This window comes from Mastacembelus armatus, chromosome 2, assembly GCF_900324485.2.
Source record: "Mastacembelus armatus chromosome 2, fMasArm1.2, whole genome shotgun sequence".
Lineage (NCBI taxonomy): Eukaryota > Metazoa > Chordata > Actinopteri > Synbranchiformes > Mastacembelidae > Mastacembelus > Mastacembelus armatus.
The window spans coordinates 8,590,773-8,606,950 of NC_046634.1; the positions used below are offsets into that span (position 1 = coordinate 8,590,773).

At 42.6% G+C, this 16,178-nt stretch overlaps 2 protein-coding genes across 2 annotated transcripts; one reads left to right on the forward strand and one right to left on the reverse strand.

The window, feature by feature from the left end:
* Positions 1-2,187: 2,187 nt before the first annotated feature.
* Positions 2,188-6,163, reverse strand: LOC113127549 (glycerol-3-phosphate dehydrogenase [NAD(+)], cytoplasmic-like). The gene is made up of 8 exons (XM_026302231.1): positions 5,841-6,163; positions 5,082-5,259; positions 4,452-4,592; positions 4,117-4,255; positions 3,831-3,943; positions 3,512-3,745; positions 3,065-3,171; positions 2,188-2,736 (listed from the first exon to the last, which is right to left on the reverse strand). The coding sequence occupies exons 1-8, from the start codon at positions 5,879-5,881 to the stop codon at positions 2,640-2,642; spliced, it is 1,050 nt and encodes a 349-aa protein (XP_026158016.1). The 5' UTR covers positions 5,882-6,163; the 3' UTR covers positions 2,188-2,639.
* Positions 6,164-6,723: 560 nt separating this feature from the next.
* On the forward strand, positions 6,724-15,381 carry LOC113127358 (oxysterol-binding protein-related protein 11). The gene is made up of 13 exons (XM_026301837.1): positions 6,724-7,119; positions 7,430-7,498; positions 7,934-8,109; positions 8,446-8,525; positions 8,991-9,179; positions 10,170-10,368; positions 11,330-11,475; positions 11,626-11,766; positions 12,217-12,676; positions 13,046-13,232; positions 13,352-13,534; positions 13,622-13,775; positions 14,059-15,381. Exons 1-13 carry the CDS (start codon positions 7,004-7,006, stop codon positions 14,107-14,109), a joined length of 2,151 nt encoding a protein of 716 aa, XP_026157622.1. The 5' UTR covers positions 6,724-7,003; the 3' UTR covers positions 14,110-15,381.
* The last annotated feature ends 797 nt before the right edge of the window (positions 15,382-16,178 follow it).

Here is a 16,178-nt window from a genome sequence, read left to right on the forward strand (position 1 = left end):
ACAGCTGACGAGATCAGTGGCCTGTAATTAGCTGAGGATGTCGGATAGAGTCTCACCCCACTGTGTGAGAGCCACAAACACACAAATGTATATAAATATGTGTGCGTCTCCACAATATAAGCACAACACCCAGCTGCCAAGACCTGATTGCCTATAGATAGTATCATGAGTTATCTATTAGCCTATGTGAGAGGTTTCACACTGATGCAAAGCTTCTCTGGGTGCTATAAATCTAAAGGCGTAAACCGTGTGGTCTGACCTGGGGGTGGCCCACATATTGAAAAAAAAAAAAAAAGAAGAAGAAAGCCATGGCGTGCTCAGGGGAGAGGTTTGGGTGCACAACTGTGACATTCATCTATGGGAGACACAGGTGTGATAAGCCGACTGTGAATAACAGCTCAGTCTCATCACATTTCATAAATCACAGCCCAACAGGACATGGACTTGGACATGGTCTTACTATGTTTTTTTCAGGGTGATATCCAGAAAACACAGGGTTGAACTTTAGATGAAATCCACGTTAATACAGTTTAAACTTATTCTTAGCAGTAGATCATGTTTACAGGCTTGTTTTTAAGGCACTTTTTAATGATACACACAATATTTCATACACAAAGGCAGACAGCACAAATGATACGCATCAAAAATCTCTTAAGCACAGTTAAGACTCCAGATTTACGACCTTATCCAACTATAATGGCGAAGATTAACTTAAAGCATTTTTACTTGCATGTGGTGGCATCAAATCAGACAGCAAACATTTGCTTTTAATTACAGGTTTATTTACGCAAAAATTAAACAAAATAAATACAGCGTGTTAATCAATCAGCTGTAGAGGCAGTGAAAGGTGTTTTCCAGTCTTTATATCAAAACAGGGACTAATCTTACTCTCGTCATTTAAGAAATGATGAAAAATCCCATCTACTGTAACTTTATAGGTTCAACAACAAAGCTGATCTTTTCAAGGAAATGAAGCAGAGAGGTGCATGTACTGTAAATCAGTCCATGCTGTTCTGCTATTTTTCTCCTCTGTCCATACGGCCTCACACTGGAGGACAGTGTCTGTGTGGGGGGTCAGGGGTACGGACAGACGAGTTACCCTGGTGACTGAGCTCCTCTTTCAAGCTTGGGTCCCATCTGAAGGTGGGCCTTCTCTTTGAAACAGAGGATCTCGGCTTGTGTCAAACCACCACAAGGGTCTCAGCACTCGCTCAAACCTGCCGATGACAGTTGCTGTTAGGAAATGAGAAGAGCCATCCCGCTGCTGAGGACATCCACCTGTGAGACCGGCTGTCCCACGGGAACCAACGGAAGCTCCTCACGGCCCGTAAAACTGGTGTGTCTTCCGTCGCCCTGTCTGGGATTTCCTTTTGATGTCCTGGGATCTGGGCAGCTGTGGACAGGAGATCTGTTTACCAGAAAGGAGAGATAGCTTAAAAAAATGTTCACAATGACAAGATGAAGAGACATTATCAACAGGCTTGGAAAAATGGATCTTAGATGAGCTGGTAAAGATTCACTGCAAGTGAAAGAATCTTTAATTAGAACAAATGCAGTGTTTGCATGAGGTAGAGAGGATTTGTGAAAGGATTAAAATGTGTATTAACAATATGACACTCAATTCTTAAAATTACATTTAATAGCATTAAATGATGTTATTCCATATTTGTTTCATTTACAGTATCAATTTGGGAAAATTGGGAAGTGCAGTCAATCAGTTGGTCCAGTCCTGACTGGGACGTGTCAGCAAACAGGCTGGACTGCAGACAGAGGGTGAGCATCAAAGGTTTGAGCCTTCTGCAGCAAGTTTGAGATGGAGGGACAAGGACGCTGTTTGTTGTTTAACCCACTTTCTCATACTGAGTTACTGTGGTACTCATGGGAATCGGAGTCAGACATCACAGACTGACTGTGAGATCCAACACACGACACAGTCACACAGCTGCAAACTGTAAACATCAACATCTAGGAATGGGTGAACGGACCAAAATGGATGTACGTGCTACATCTGATCAATCCTGTGTTATTGCACCATCTTCATACGTCTCTACCAAACCACTGTGATGTGAATGGTGCAGCCCCTTTGTGACGAAATAAATAAAATAAAAGTTCATATGTATAAAACCCCAGATGTCACAGCTTTGTGGACTAACCCTTGTTGTTCTGAAATAAAAGGACACTTCCCAGTTTATTATCAATCAAATTTATTGAGAAAACAACTCCACATAACATTAAAAAAGAATTCATTTAGTTTTAATTTAGTGATTGGGAACACAAGGTCATGTAGTGAAATAACAGACAAGCAGTACTAGCGCCACACATTTAGCTTTGGACGTTGTCACTAATCAAAAAGACTCTTACGGGTTATTAAGAATAATTTCATTATTTCTAACTTTCCTCCACAAAAGCCAAATTAATATGCCAGAACATTTCACAAATCAATAAGACACATTGATGAGTTGAAGAAAAAAATAGGTTTCATTATAAAATATCATGAGTAAAAAATAATCGTTAAAAGTAGAGTGTCCCTGGTTGCTTTGTTGTATTGTGCGTTTCTATCTCAAGACTCTTTCGCCCTCTAGTGGCTGCACATTGCTATTGAAGGAGCAGCAGTGCACATGTCTGCATTACTGGTCACTTCACATGTGCTCTGGGTGGTTCTGCAGGCAGGTGATGAACTCTTTCACCGCTTTACCCTCAAAGCAGATCTGGTAGACTGCTGCAAACAGAGGAAACCTACAGGAAAGAGAAGTCATGTGATCTCTCAAACATAAATTAGGCCACTCAAATGTTTTCACTTCTGGCTGACCAGCTAATCGACTGTACGGGTGTACTGTGCCTAATAAAGGGCCACTGTGTGTATAAGCTATATGTAAATATTTAATGAATCTTTGGAGTCATTATTTTCTAATGCTCCCCTGTGGGTTAGCTTGATGCCCAGCAGACCTCAAAGCTTTCTGAGGCTGTATTTAAGCGGCCATACATGCTGTCTAAACTGGTCCACTTTGACTGTTTTTGATATAATATATATATTTGATGTAACCCTGAAATATTTAAAACTTACTTGTTGATCATGTTCCTTTTTTGTAGGATCTTGTAGACCTCAGCTGAGGTCTGGGGACCCTGAAGCTTCTGCCCATTCAGCATCTCTGCCTCCAGCTCAGCAATGGACTGAAGAACCAAACACACAGAAACAGTTTAATGTTGTTTAGCAACATTTCTTTATAACTTCATTAGATCATCTAGTGCGGTTTAAAAAAACACACTCCAAAAATGATCCATCAGGTGTACCCAGTGGCTGTTTGCTCCTCTGCTCCATAACTGGAACGCTACTTAACTAACACAAACATATTAACCAGAACTTTTTCTATTGATTTGATGAACTTTGAATGACTTTAGGTTTAGAAAGTTTATCACACTTACGTGATCCCACAGCCCAGAATGAACCTCCTTGCTCAAATACAATGTTCTGCATTAAAAACGTGAAAATGAATCTTCCTCCCCAACCTACCTTGGACGTTGTGACGAAGGCCTCAGCAACCTTGCGGTTTCTCCCCCCGTAGCAGGTGGTGATGAGGTCAGCCACGCCGCAGCTTTCCAGGAATGTGCTGGAGCTCACTTGGCCTTTGCAGAACAGCTTTGCAAAGGCGACCATTTCCATCAGACCCAGCCTGATCACTGCTGCTTTGGTGTTGTCGCCAAAACCAAGACCGTCGCAGAATCCGGCACCTACAGCCACAATATTCTGCCCCAGCATACAGACGACATTTTGCTTTTGTCTCCCTTATTAAAGCTGAATAACAATATTCGCATCAGATGCTTGTCTTTACCTTTAAGGCTCCACACAGCTCCACTGTGTCACTCTCATGTACCACAGTGATGCGGAAGTTGGGAGTCTGAAGCAGCTCTTTGAAGAGATGGCCGTTTGCCTCATTTTTCGCCCCTGCATTTTTAAACCGGAAAAGAAGAAGAATGTCACTCAGCACCGAGAAATAGGGAAGTAACTTGTCAGAGTCTGACCACTGCCTTGCATCCTCTGCTGCTAAAGTTGTGCAGCTCAGCATCAAAAGTCTAAATAATAAAAATCGTTTTTAAAGAATAAAAACAGTGTCTAACCAATGGTGGTTTCACAGAACTTCTCATCCGCCACCTCACTAGCAATGTTGGCCCCCATCAGGACGCTGACCTCAATCTCTAGTTTTTCTCGGATGATGTCTGAGATCAGCTTCAGGCCTTCTGGTCCCTCATCGATTCCCTAGACGACAAGGGGAAGTCTCTGAGCAGTTCTGCTATATTTAATTACATAGACTTGAGGCCCTGCTAATAAATACTGAATATTTTCTGTGTTGCTCAACTACAAGATCCCGTGATGATGTAGCCACAGAAAAATAGATCAGGTGACAGTTTCCCCTTTATGCTGTCAGACATAAAGAACAATAACAGGATCTTACTTTGATCAGCGATATCCCGATGGTTCCCTCTGTGATGTGAGGCTTTATCTGATCACAGAGTTTACTGATGAACTGGTGTGGGATTACAAAGACGAGAACCTTTGCTCCCTTCACAGCCTCTGTGACGTCTGGAACAGCAATCTGGTGCAGCGGCAACAACAAAGAGACAAGTCTGCATTTCCATGTCTTCATATGTATCACGTTAAGTTCCCTATATTGTCCATAATTAGTTTTATTACTAATACGTTTCCATACAGCAGGTATATGTAATAGGACAATTAGTGAAACTTCTCTTTTGTGAAGGAATAGTTTGCAGAGAATCAAAGCAATGCCTCTAATAATTTATTAGTGTTTCCTCAATTAAATGGTTTTTCTTTTGCATTTGATAGGTGAAGCTCAGGTGACCAGACCCTCCTACTAGTAAAACTCATGGACTCTCATACAGCGTCCAGTTGGAAGTGAGATATACATGACAGAACAGACAGAGTTATCTTTATCAGTGTGATGGATTACTGAACAATCAAAACACGTTTCAGGAGGGCAGTAAATTGCATAAGCTCCTGATACAAACAGGAGGGGCTGGGTAGTTAAAAGACAATTATCAAAACTGCTGGGATGTGGAGCACTTACCACATTCTTAGGCAGCTTGTGACCTGGCAGATATTTGACGTTTTCATGCTCTGTATTAATGATCTCTGTCAGTTTCCTCCCATCAATCATTTCTTCATAAACCCACATGTTGACCACTGGGTCGAAGCGATTAGATGCTTTGACATTTTTCCCAATGATTTTGGCAATGGAGGAGCCCCTGGAGAGAGAAACCACATGGTCAGACAGAATCATGGGGAGTCCTTCCTCACTATGGGGCCTAACGTAAAGGAGTAAAAATAAAGCACTAGTTTCCATTTTATTTTGCACCAGGACTCATCAGGACCGAACTAAAACAAAAACTCGCTCTGCAGGAAAATGAGAACTAAATCCTGCAGCCTGTTCCATCCCTATAGAGACAAACCTGAGGAGCAGCCGTTCACTCAGCAGCAGCAGCCTGTTCAATGGTCGTTATTATTATAAAGGATCAAATTAGCACGGATCCTCCTGTTCATGTGGCAGCTTGTTTGATTTTTCAAGCTGCTACAGGAAATCGAAGTTGGCTGCTGCCGACAGGATCGCGTGTTTGAAAAGCGCATCACGAATTTGTTGTATTTCAGTCCATTTTCGATGTGACACATAGAAAAGCAAAGCTCTTCCGAGATGTTCATGCAGAGATGAATAAGTGTAAATCTGCTCAAGTGTAAAAAGGCGCTAGTTCAAACCGCTGGTTGAGCACAATAAACCGAACAAGCGTCCTTCTATCTGGAAGATGCGTCTACAACACAAATTATGAGTTACCAGTTTCCAGATCCAACGATGCAGATTTTCTTTCCAGGCATTTTCAAGCTGGTTATTCTAACTCTTGGCCAGGACTGAAGAACCTGTTTCTATTTTCCCCGGCCTACTAATGTTATAACTTCCTCATACGCCCTGTATAAGCCGCAGACCGATTCAGTCCTCCCCTCGCTGGCCACGGATACACCCCTTGTCTTCACAAAATCTATAATAACAATGTATCACAGACATTTGCTACACGCCTTTTTTTTCCATTTCGCTCATATTATAATGTTTACGGTTTACTACGGCGCCTGGAATAAATAAAACCCAATGTAAAGCGCTTTAATGCTTTACTGCTCATGTAACGTTATAATTTAATAAATTTAGCAGAAATATGGACACCCGCCTTCTTATCTCACCCAACCTACGTTTTTTATCGACACTTCCGGTAGAAACGGGTTTTCAAAACAATACTAACAGCGTATTGCATTATTCACTACAGTATTCAGATACAATATTATTCGTAGCCTATAAAGATACATTTAAAAGGAATATTTGCTTGGCGTTATATAATGAAAATTAATCCAAGGCATGAATAACAAAAACAGTGGTCATTTTGGTGGCCAATGTGGTACAGAAGAACTTTACATTAAAATAAAACAAAAAATAAAGATTATTGTCGTTATTGTGATTGATTTATTATTCTTTACTTGTAATTATGAAATCTGGACATTGTAATTATGGGATGGTAATTGCAAGAAAACATCCAGAAAAGACATAAGTCATAAGTCAATATCCTCGTTTTCTGTCTTTGGTGAATAAAATGCGTTTCCGTAGTAAAAACTGAAATGATCTGGTTTTGTCTTTTATTTTTTGGGGTTAACGGAAAAACGGAAGTCGGGGCGTTCATGTGACTGTTTTGCTGCCAAAGCAGTAAATATCTGGCGAGTTAGCTTCTGCCTGTAACAGCTGGTGGGACCATGTTTTATCACGCAGCACTGGACTTGGTCGGGTAACTGTGCGGGGTGTGCGGTGCGACCAGCGATGAGCCGACAGCTTCACTTCACTTTGTGTCGTAAAGGAGACTCGTCCACTTAAATCAAATCTGAATTAGCTTAGCTGCTAAGTTAGCCTAACGCTAGCAAGCTAAGTTAGCGTGTAAAGCGGTTGTGTCGAAAGTGACTATGCAAGGGGAGACCACGGCTCTACGGGTCACCGAGAGCGAAGGAAAACTGGATGTATATCCCCAGAACAGGACCCCAAGCACGGGGAAAGCGGGTTCCAAAAGCTGGCAGTATAGGTGGGTGGTTGCTTGTCCTGCTAAGCTAAGCTAGTCCAGTCCACAGATCGTGTTTTTTTTTTACCAGCAGCGTGAACGTTAGAAATACGTGATTAGATTGTGTAACTGGTGTCTCTTCATGTGTTTGGACAGATTTGCTCTTAGGCTTATGATCAATAAGCTGATCAGACATTGAGTTAGGAGTAAAACCGTTTCGCCCTTTGAGCAATAATTGAACTGTGTGTGTTTTGCTTTGTGTCTATATGGGTGGCACTCAGTATTTTATCACATGGCCTTTGTCTCTTGTTTGCTCGATAACGTCTCATGGCAGTGACCACATGGAGAATATTGATGGCTACCTGATGAAATACACCAATCTGGTGACAGGGTGGCAGTACAGGTGAGTTGTTATATCTACTCTTAAATATAACGAAGGTAAGAAGAGGGAGCTGTGTCATCAGAAGTCTTAATGATGAGATCTGCCAAATTAATGTGATTAATTGGAAGTTTGAGGTGGGACAATAATGTCAGCTGCTGCCTACGAGAGCTTTGACAATCAACAGCTTCTCCTAGTGTTGTTCTTTAAAATATATATATATATATATAAAAGCAGAACATCCTTGTTAGTGTAGTTCTTTTCCAGTTAATATTTTTCTTTTATTGCTATGACACATATGGTCCCAGTTACTAGGCAACAGCACTTGGTTTTTCATTAAAAATACATTTTCATCATGTTTTGTCACGAGTTCATGGATATATCACTCAGCCCTAATTGTAAACATGTTTAACCCAGTCCAAGTAAGACAGACATTGTTGTGGTGGCTATTGCTTTCAGGTTCTTCGTCTTAAACAATGAGGCAGGTTTGCTGGAGTATTTCGTCAATGAGCAGTCGCGGCCACAGAAGCCCCGTGGCATGCTTCCCCTGGCAGGGGCCGTCATCTCGCCCAGCGACGAGGACTCGCATACTTTCACAGTCAATGCCATCAGTGGGGAGCAGTACAAACTCAGGGGTGGGTACCAGTCCCAAATACATGTTCTGACTTTTTCATACATCTGTTTACCAGTCATGGTTCTGTACATGTTCTAGTGCATCTCTCACTGGATGTTTCAGCCCTGCATAGACTGAGATTTCAACTCCACCTTATTGTTGCTTATCAGTTCCATTTTTAACTCCAGACCTACTGTCATCACCATCCATCAGGTTCATACAGTATTGATCTGGATGTTTTCCATTATCTACTGCCAGTGAGGCAGACGCACACAGGAATCGATGCTGAGTAAGCTTTTCCCAGAGTAACTGTAATAATGTTTTGCAATCTTGTTTTTCTTTTGTATGTGTCTGTCAGCCACCGATGCCAAAGAGAGGCAGCACTGGGTAAGCAGACTGCAGATCTGCACACAGCATCACACAGAGGCCATGGGGAAGGTAAGACAGTGAGAGTGTCTTGCATGCACATCAGCACATTTTCATGGAGGTCCATACTCGCATATACTGGAATCACTTCTGGTCATTCTTGTTCTGCTCACAAGTATACAGAGATCCTATATTTACAGCTGGGGAATTTATGTTTATGTTTCTTACTCTGTGCACTACATATCAGTTGGTATACACGTTTTTGACACCATTTTTTATAGCCATGTCCCTTGAAGGGACTGTGGGGCCATAAATAAAGTGATGCAGCGAGTTACGAGGCATCTTATTCATATGGATATATTACACTGTGTGCAATTTTGCAAAACGCATGTTAAATTTTAAATGCTAACTAAAGATGTTTTGCCTTTTTCTCCACATATTGCTATAAGAACTATTTGCCTAAGATGATTTAGATATGAATTTAGAGGATTTAATTATGATAAAATGTAACTTTGTGAAATGCGGTTCACTGTGTAGAGTAATCCCCCACCCAAATCCCGGAGCTACTCTATGGTGTCTCAAGGCAGTGGCAGCTCACCCATGTCCCTGCGCCGACCCAGCCAAAACCCCGCCTCCTTATTCGGCTGGTCACAGGTCCACAAGGGCTCCTCGTTCTACTCCAGCAAGAGGTCTCTGCTGCCAGACCATCTGACTGATGCCAGAGAGGTAATGCAATATTGTTCCTTCAAGGGAATGAATGCTTGTATGTCCAGTTGTGTTCTGTGTGAGATTTACGATGCAATCAGAAAAGTATTAGTTCAAGCCCCAGAGTATTAGTTTTTGCTTACGTCACATCACACCTGCTGTGACCCAGCACACTCAGTCCAGTGTACGTGTAGCAGGATACAGGACTGACACAAGCAAAACCAAAATAAAAGAGTTTTTAGTCTACTGTTTGCCAGAAATCTAGATTAGAGGGGAAATTACGAACATCTGCTTTTGATCCAATCCAAAAGCTGTTGTGATCTGTTACTGGGATATTTCACGTGTTTGTTGTGTAACCAGCTGATGAGAGAAACATCTCCGGACCTGTGCCATGACAGATGGTTGTAAATCCACTTTCTTTCCACTTTCCACTTTTTTTTAAAAACAAACATAATGAGGCAACACAATATTTTAATTGTACAAAATACAATCATGATAATACATAATAATTCATATGATGAATGATGGAAAAAAAAAACAGAAGAAAAGTTCTTAGAAGTTCGAGCTGTTCCTACAAACTATGGTAACTATGGTGGTGAATTTGTAATATGTACGACATGGTTTGAAATCGGGCTTTACTTAATTTGTTTAGTTGTGAATGTTTTTTTTTTTTTTTTTTTTTTTTTTTACTTGGCCCCATTTGTGTGATGCATTGAATCCACCAGAGGGTGCTGTTGTCTTCCCCTCACATCAGTAGGCTGCAGCAGCACACTCTGGATCGCCCAGGTGTTTTGTACTGTTGCTCTTCTCAGCAGATTTAAATGAGTATATTTGTACTAAGAACATGGCCGTTCATTTGGGGGAATTGATCCCTATTTTGGGAAAGTTGGACTGGCGCCATGTTTGGTAAATACTGTTTCATCAACAGTACCTGAACAGATGAAGTTTGTTACAGCATGAAGAGATATATCAGTCTTTTTTGCTCCACACTTTCCTCTGATCTCCCTCCAGATGATGAGCCAGGTTCAGGGCCAGCACAGAGACCTGATCCAGAGTATTGAGGGCCTGCCCGCAGCACCTAGCCTCTCCCCTTTAGATCCAGATCTGCTGATGCTCAAGGCTACTTCCATGGCCACCATGAACTGCCTCAACGAGTGCCTGCACATCCTACACCTGCAGCAGGTGGCCAGGCAGAGAGGTTCCCTGGGAGGTCAGTGAGGGGGGTTTGGTTTGTGGACTGTATTTCTTGATACAGTGGTTGTTACCGTCACATAGATGGCTTATACATTTGCTGTCAAGCAGAAAAAGTAAATGTATGCCTGAACTGTTTTTTAAGAAATATTTCTCCTATTACAGTTCACACTGTGTTGTTGTCCTCTTCATTGTTGTGAGAGATTGTAAACTGAGGCTACATGCAGTCTTAACAACAAATCAGTCGTGTACATGACGGTCCGCACCCAACAGTTTGTGTTTGCTAGACAGTGGAATTATTTTGCATTATTTATAGGGAACTGTGCCTATTCTCACCACCTGCCTCGAAGGTAATTAGATCTCAGAAAATTAAAACATCTATCGGCAGCACCCTGAGGACACTGAGGCTTTGACAAACATACAGTAAAGTGCTGTAGTACAGAGTGAAGTGTTGGACTCGCTAATATCTTGACCACTCTTTATTCAGGATGGTTTGAAATGGGAAAACATCCAGCCAATGCCCCACTTTTTCACAGCAGATCCAATTACTCAATGTATATTTCATTAGGCCTGACTGATCACAGCAGCCAATCAGAGCACATTGTCCAGCGACGCACGAGGTGAATTTGAATGAGCTCTGCCCACTTCTAAACGTATGTGAAATATGTCTACCCAATACCGAGAGGCTTCAGCCAATCGGAGCATAAGGATGTTTCCTGTCAGTGGGGCCAATGTATTCTGATACCCAGCTTGTCGGGGGGGTTGGGTTACACACCTGTAGTCTAGGGCAGCTGTCTAAGAAATAGCCATCTGTGCCATCAGCAGCCAGGCAGTTGTGGGATGTTGTGTTGTGAATGGTAGTCCAAGAGTAGAGCTGTGTCTTTGTGCAGCTGTTAGTCTCAGGGGGACTTTGGGAGGGAGGGGGGATAGTACCATGAGTACCACTGAACATGCTGCTGTGCATCCCCCATCCACGGCAGGGCCAACCATCGAATGGCTGGAACCCAAACTGCCTGACATCCTGAAGAATGGCAGCAGCTCCCTGGGCAGCTTTGCCCCGGAAGAGGGGCAACTGGATGGGAGCCATCTGGAGCTCAGCAGCCCTGAGTCCTGCAGCTTCACTGGGGTAAGAGCAAGGGAGAGGCAGCCTCTCTCCTCCAAGAAGCAGCAAAGATCTCCACTGGAGTTCTTAGCTGTTATCAGGAAATCCATCTGACTTAATTTCTTACATTCATAAAATCTTTTCATTTCAATTTTTTTTCAATCACTTCTTTAGGAAGAAGAAGACATAGATGTGGAGGACGAGATGGAGGACACCTTCACAGACAAGGAGGAGGATTTGGGTGCAGTGGAGGAGGAGCGCAGCGTCATCCTACACCTGCTGTCCCAGCTGAAGCTGGGCATGGACCTCACACGGGTAGGTCGAGTTCCATGTACTGTCAAGCAGCAAAACAAGTCTTGTCCAACACCTGCTGTTCCACACTTTCTGGGTGTTTGATACAGGCTCAGTTTTTAATTGTCTGATTTGGAATGACCTTGCAGGTCCAAGTAAGTACCCCTTGTGTTGTAATTACTAGTCTGAGACACAGCCACACCTGAAAGCAGTTGAGACCTGGGTAGACACTTTATCTTCCAGTGTCAGTCTGTTCTGGTGTTTGGATACCCTCCTCTTGGGTTTCTGCTTTGTTGCGATTAATCTGGTAGGTCCACTGGCTTTACGTCACATGCAGATCTCATTGAGACTGTGACCATGGGGTCATGTCACTTCTTCACTTGCTCACTTTACTCACAGTGCGCTGCCTTTCATACACTATGTTTCATTGCTAGTTCATTTAAAGTCTTTATTTTTTCCACGACTTTCTCCCAGGTGGTCCTGCCCACCTTCATCCTGGAGAAGCGCTCTCTGCTGGAGATGTATGCCGACTTCATGTCACACCCAGACCTGTTTGTGGCCATCACCGACGGCAGCAGCCCGGAGGACCGCATGGTTCGTTTTGTGGAGTACTACCTCACCTCCTTCCATGAGGGCCGCAAGGGTGCTATTGCCAAGAAACCCTACAACCCCATCATTGGTGAGACCTTTCACTGCTCCTGGAAGGTTCCCAGAAGCCCAGAGGCCTCCAATGAGCCCTCACAGGGAAGTCTTGACACGGCTGCCTCCAAGGACCCCTACCAAGTGCGCTTTGTAGCAGAGCAGGTGTCCCACCACCCCCCTGTGTCTGGTTTCTATGCTGAATGCCAGGAGAGGCGGATGTGTGTGAACACGCATGTGTGGACCAAGAGCAAGTTCATGGGGATGTCCATCGGAGTGTCCATGATAGGTGAAGGTAAAGTCAGCGTCATTTTTTACTGACATGTTCTGTCTGTTCTACCATCAGGGCAGGTATCAGGAACAATTTAACTGATGCAACGTGGGTTGTAGGATGACGAGGGTTAGGGAAAGAAAGACAGACGAGTGACCAGTGGAAAGTCAACTCAACCTGTTTTTCCAAAAATAAACACGAGTTCTTTCTGGTGGACAAAGAGACGTGTTACATGTAGAACCTATCGAGTGGTCACACTGTGTCCAAATATATCTTGGGTTCTTGTCATCCGTTGGATCTGTTGGATGGCATATACTCATCTGTAATGAGCCGATATTGACAGACATATCTGCACTGTTGTATACTAGAGTCTGATGATAATTATTTACCCAGGTTGTCTGTATTTGCTGGAGCATGATGAAGAGTACACATTCACACTGCCCTGTGCATACGCACGCTCCATCCTCACTGTCCCCTGGGTGGAGCTGGGCGGCAAAGTCAACATTACCTGCTCCAAATCAGGCTACTCAGCAGTCATCACGTTCCACACTAAACCCTTTTATGGTGGCAAACTACACAAGTAAGTCCTTCTTGTGTGTGTTCGTACTATAAGGAATATAAGTATTAAATAGTTTTTATAAACCGTTTCATGAAATTTGAATGTTCACGTTCAAAGGGCCGTGTCTCTCCTTAATGCAGGGTAACAGCAGAGGTGAAGCACAACGCTACCAATGCGGTAGCGTGTCGTGTGCAGGGCGAGTGGAACGGTGTTTTGGAGTTCAGCTACACCAGCGGGGAGACGAAGGTGGTTGATGTCACCAAGCTGCCTGTAACAAGGAAGCTTGTTCGACCGATCGAGAAGCAGGGACCAACTGAATCCAGGTCAGAAGTAGTAGATTTTCGTTTTCCTTCGGCATCATGATTTCTTAGTTCAGGGATATTATCTAGGACTTCTCCTTTGTGACTCAGGCGCCTCTGGCAGCATGTGACGGAGTCCTTGCGGCAGAAGGATATTGACAAAGCCACAGAGCACAAGAGGATGTTGGAGGAGAGGCAGCGGACAGAGGAGAGGCACCGTGCTGAGACTGAAACTGCTTGGAGGACTAGATACTTTGACAGAGAGGTGAGCAGACAGGTGTAACACATTTACTGCCATCATACATTTATTTCAGTAAAACTGCCTAAAATATGTTTTGCATCCTAGTAGGAAACAGCAACACGGGACACTAATGAAGAAGCAAAGTCAGAACATACCCAGTGCAGCAAACATTGCAATACATTCGGCTTATTTTCGTCAAATGTTTTCTAAACAAACTGCCTGATGTAGCTTTAACTTTAGTGGATTAAACAATGCAAAATGCTGAAAATGAAAATACTGACCAGAGTTATCTCTCCTCCTCCTTCAGGGTGAAGTTTGGGTGTATCATAAACCACTTTGGAAAAACTCTACGTCTTAGCTTCTTCAGCCTGTGTCATGGATGTTGAAGTTGCATATTCAGGAATGTGTGTGAGTGTCTGTGGTTGACAGTTAGGAAATAAATAAGAGCATGGCCTGCACTGACATACAGATGAATGCAACATGGGGAGGAGGACAGAGACAGCATGACGCCAGGCATCTCCAATCTCACTCATGACGCCTCGAAGTATAAGATTTTGAACTGCTGATCAGTTTTTTGTTTTTTATAATCCAATGTCACCGAAAACATATTCTTGTACTGGTAATGGTACTCTATTTACACAGCCTTAAGATGTGATGCTCTAAAAATGACGCTCCAAGTTTGATCAGTCTCTTTTTCTTCCTTTTTTAAACTCTGGTCTCACACAACGGTGAGGTGGCTTTTCCTCAGATATCTAAACCTGAATAATTAGAACACTACCTGATAAAATCCACGCTGTGAAACTGTTGTGATTGTTTGTATTTCAGTGTAAAGTTGCTGTTGTGCTCAACTCAAGAACAGTTTCCAGTGATAAAACTGAAGGGACTCTCGCTGTCATTGAGTATATTCATTTGCATGTGCAGGAGCAGCTGATTATCACAGGACAGTGATGAAGCCTGGTCTTTAGTCTTCTTCTAGACCTTATGCTAAGCTTTCTGTCTGCTGGCTTCGTGTTGAGAGGGACAGACATGAGAGTGGTATCAATCTCGTCTTTCTGCTCTCAGCGGCAAAATAATTCCCATTCTCAAAAAAAAACACACAAAAAAAACCCAACTCATGACAAGTAAACTGGCATCTATATGTAAAAATGGTGGAATCATCCTTTAACTAGGACATTTACATTAAATTAGTTTACCCATTAATTTGGTTACTATGATGTAAACGTGTGTATTTAAATATACCTGATTGATATGAAGCTATGCAGCTTTACCAGAAATTCTTATTTACTCTGTTCTTGTTGGATTCGGCGTACTGACTGAGGCACGCTTCACGCTGGAATAGCACATCAGCTGACGACAAAACAAAACAGATGTTAAAAATTGACTGAGCCACATTCATCTAAATATTGAAAACTATTATTCATGTCTTTCCCTTCCTTAGCTCAGTGGTTTTGCAGTGGAGGGAAGAATCTTTACGTGCATGATCATCATAGCAAAGTCTGTGTTTATGTTGATTGCAGCAAGTATACTACTCCTGTGTCCACATCACCTAAATTTTAAAATGTCTGTTGTAAAAGCTTTTAACCAAATTTGCTTGTTTTGTAAGACAAATAAATATTTTCTTTGAATGCGGGTTTATCCCCCACCTTGCGCTTTAATTGCTCTCATTTTCAGAGCACCTCTTTGTGTAGAGATGTTACCTGATCCATCAGTGTTTGTGTTGTTTTTTTTGTTTTTTTTTTTCCAGTCTACTATAATGTGATGTGTATGTTGGCCTCACACTCTCAAAGCATCTCACAGCCTCAAATAAGAAACGAAGCTTCTAATTCTCTCCAGAAGGATGAAGTCCACCCTGCCATTGATAAGCTACTCCCTAGAAGTCTTGGTGCCTTATGCAAACTCTTGGTGTGTCTTCCAGCTGAGGAGCACAGTGTTGTCATCAGTTCTTTACCTGACAGATGCACTGGTTGATGTATTATTTGTGTGTGATTATTTGTTCTCTTTTTAAGAATCAGTGCTCGATGTTGAAAGAAGCAGACGGAGCACTTTCACTCTCTGATTTGAATTTGATGGACGTTCTGCCGACTTACGAAATGCACTGACATGGAAAGAATACTTGGTGTTAAATAAAAATGGACATGTGTGATAATAATCAAATAAATTGCATATCAGTTGTATAGTGTGTGACAAGTTTTGTTCCCCACCAAGTTCACATCACATCAACAGTATTAGACCATCTACAGTCTTTCCCAGACAGCCGTAATACATATATATATACATCATAATACAGGCCAGCCTGCCTCTGTGGATCAGAGGGAATACAAGTGTATTGTGAGGTAAGTGTTGGCACTTATACTTTGTGGGTTTCTCTTGCTCTGTAGATGGTTGCAATCGACCGTCTCAGTCTTAGAAGCTCTGGGATCTGCAGGT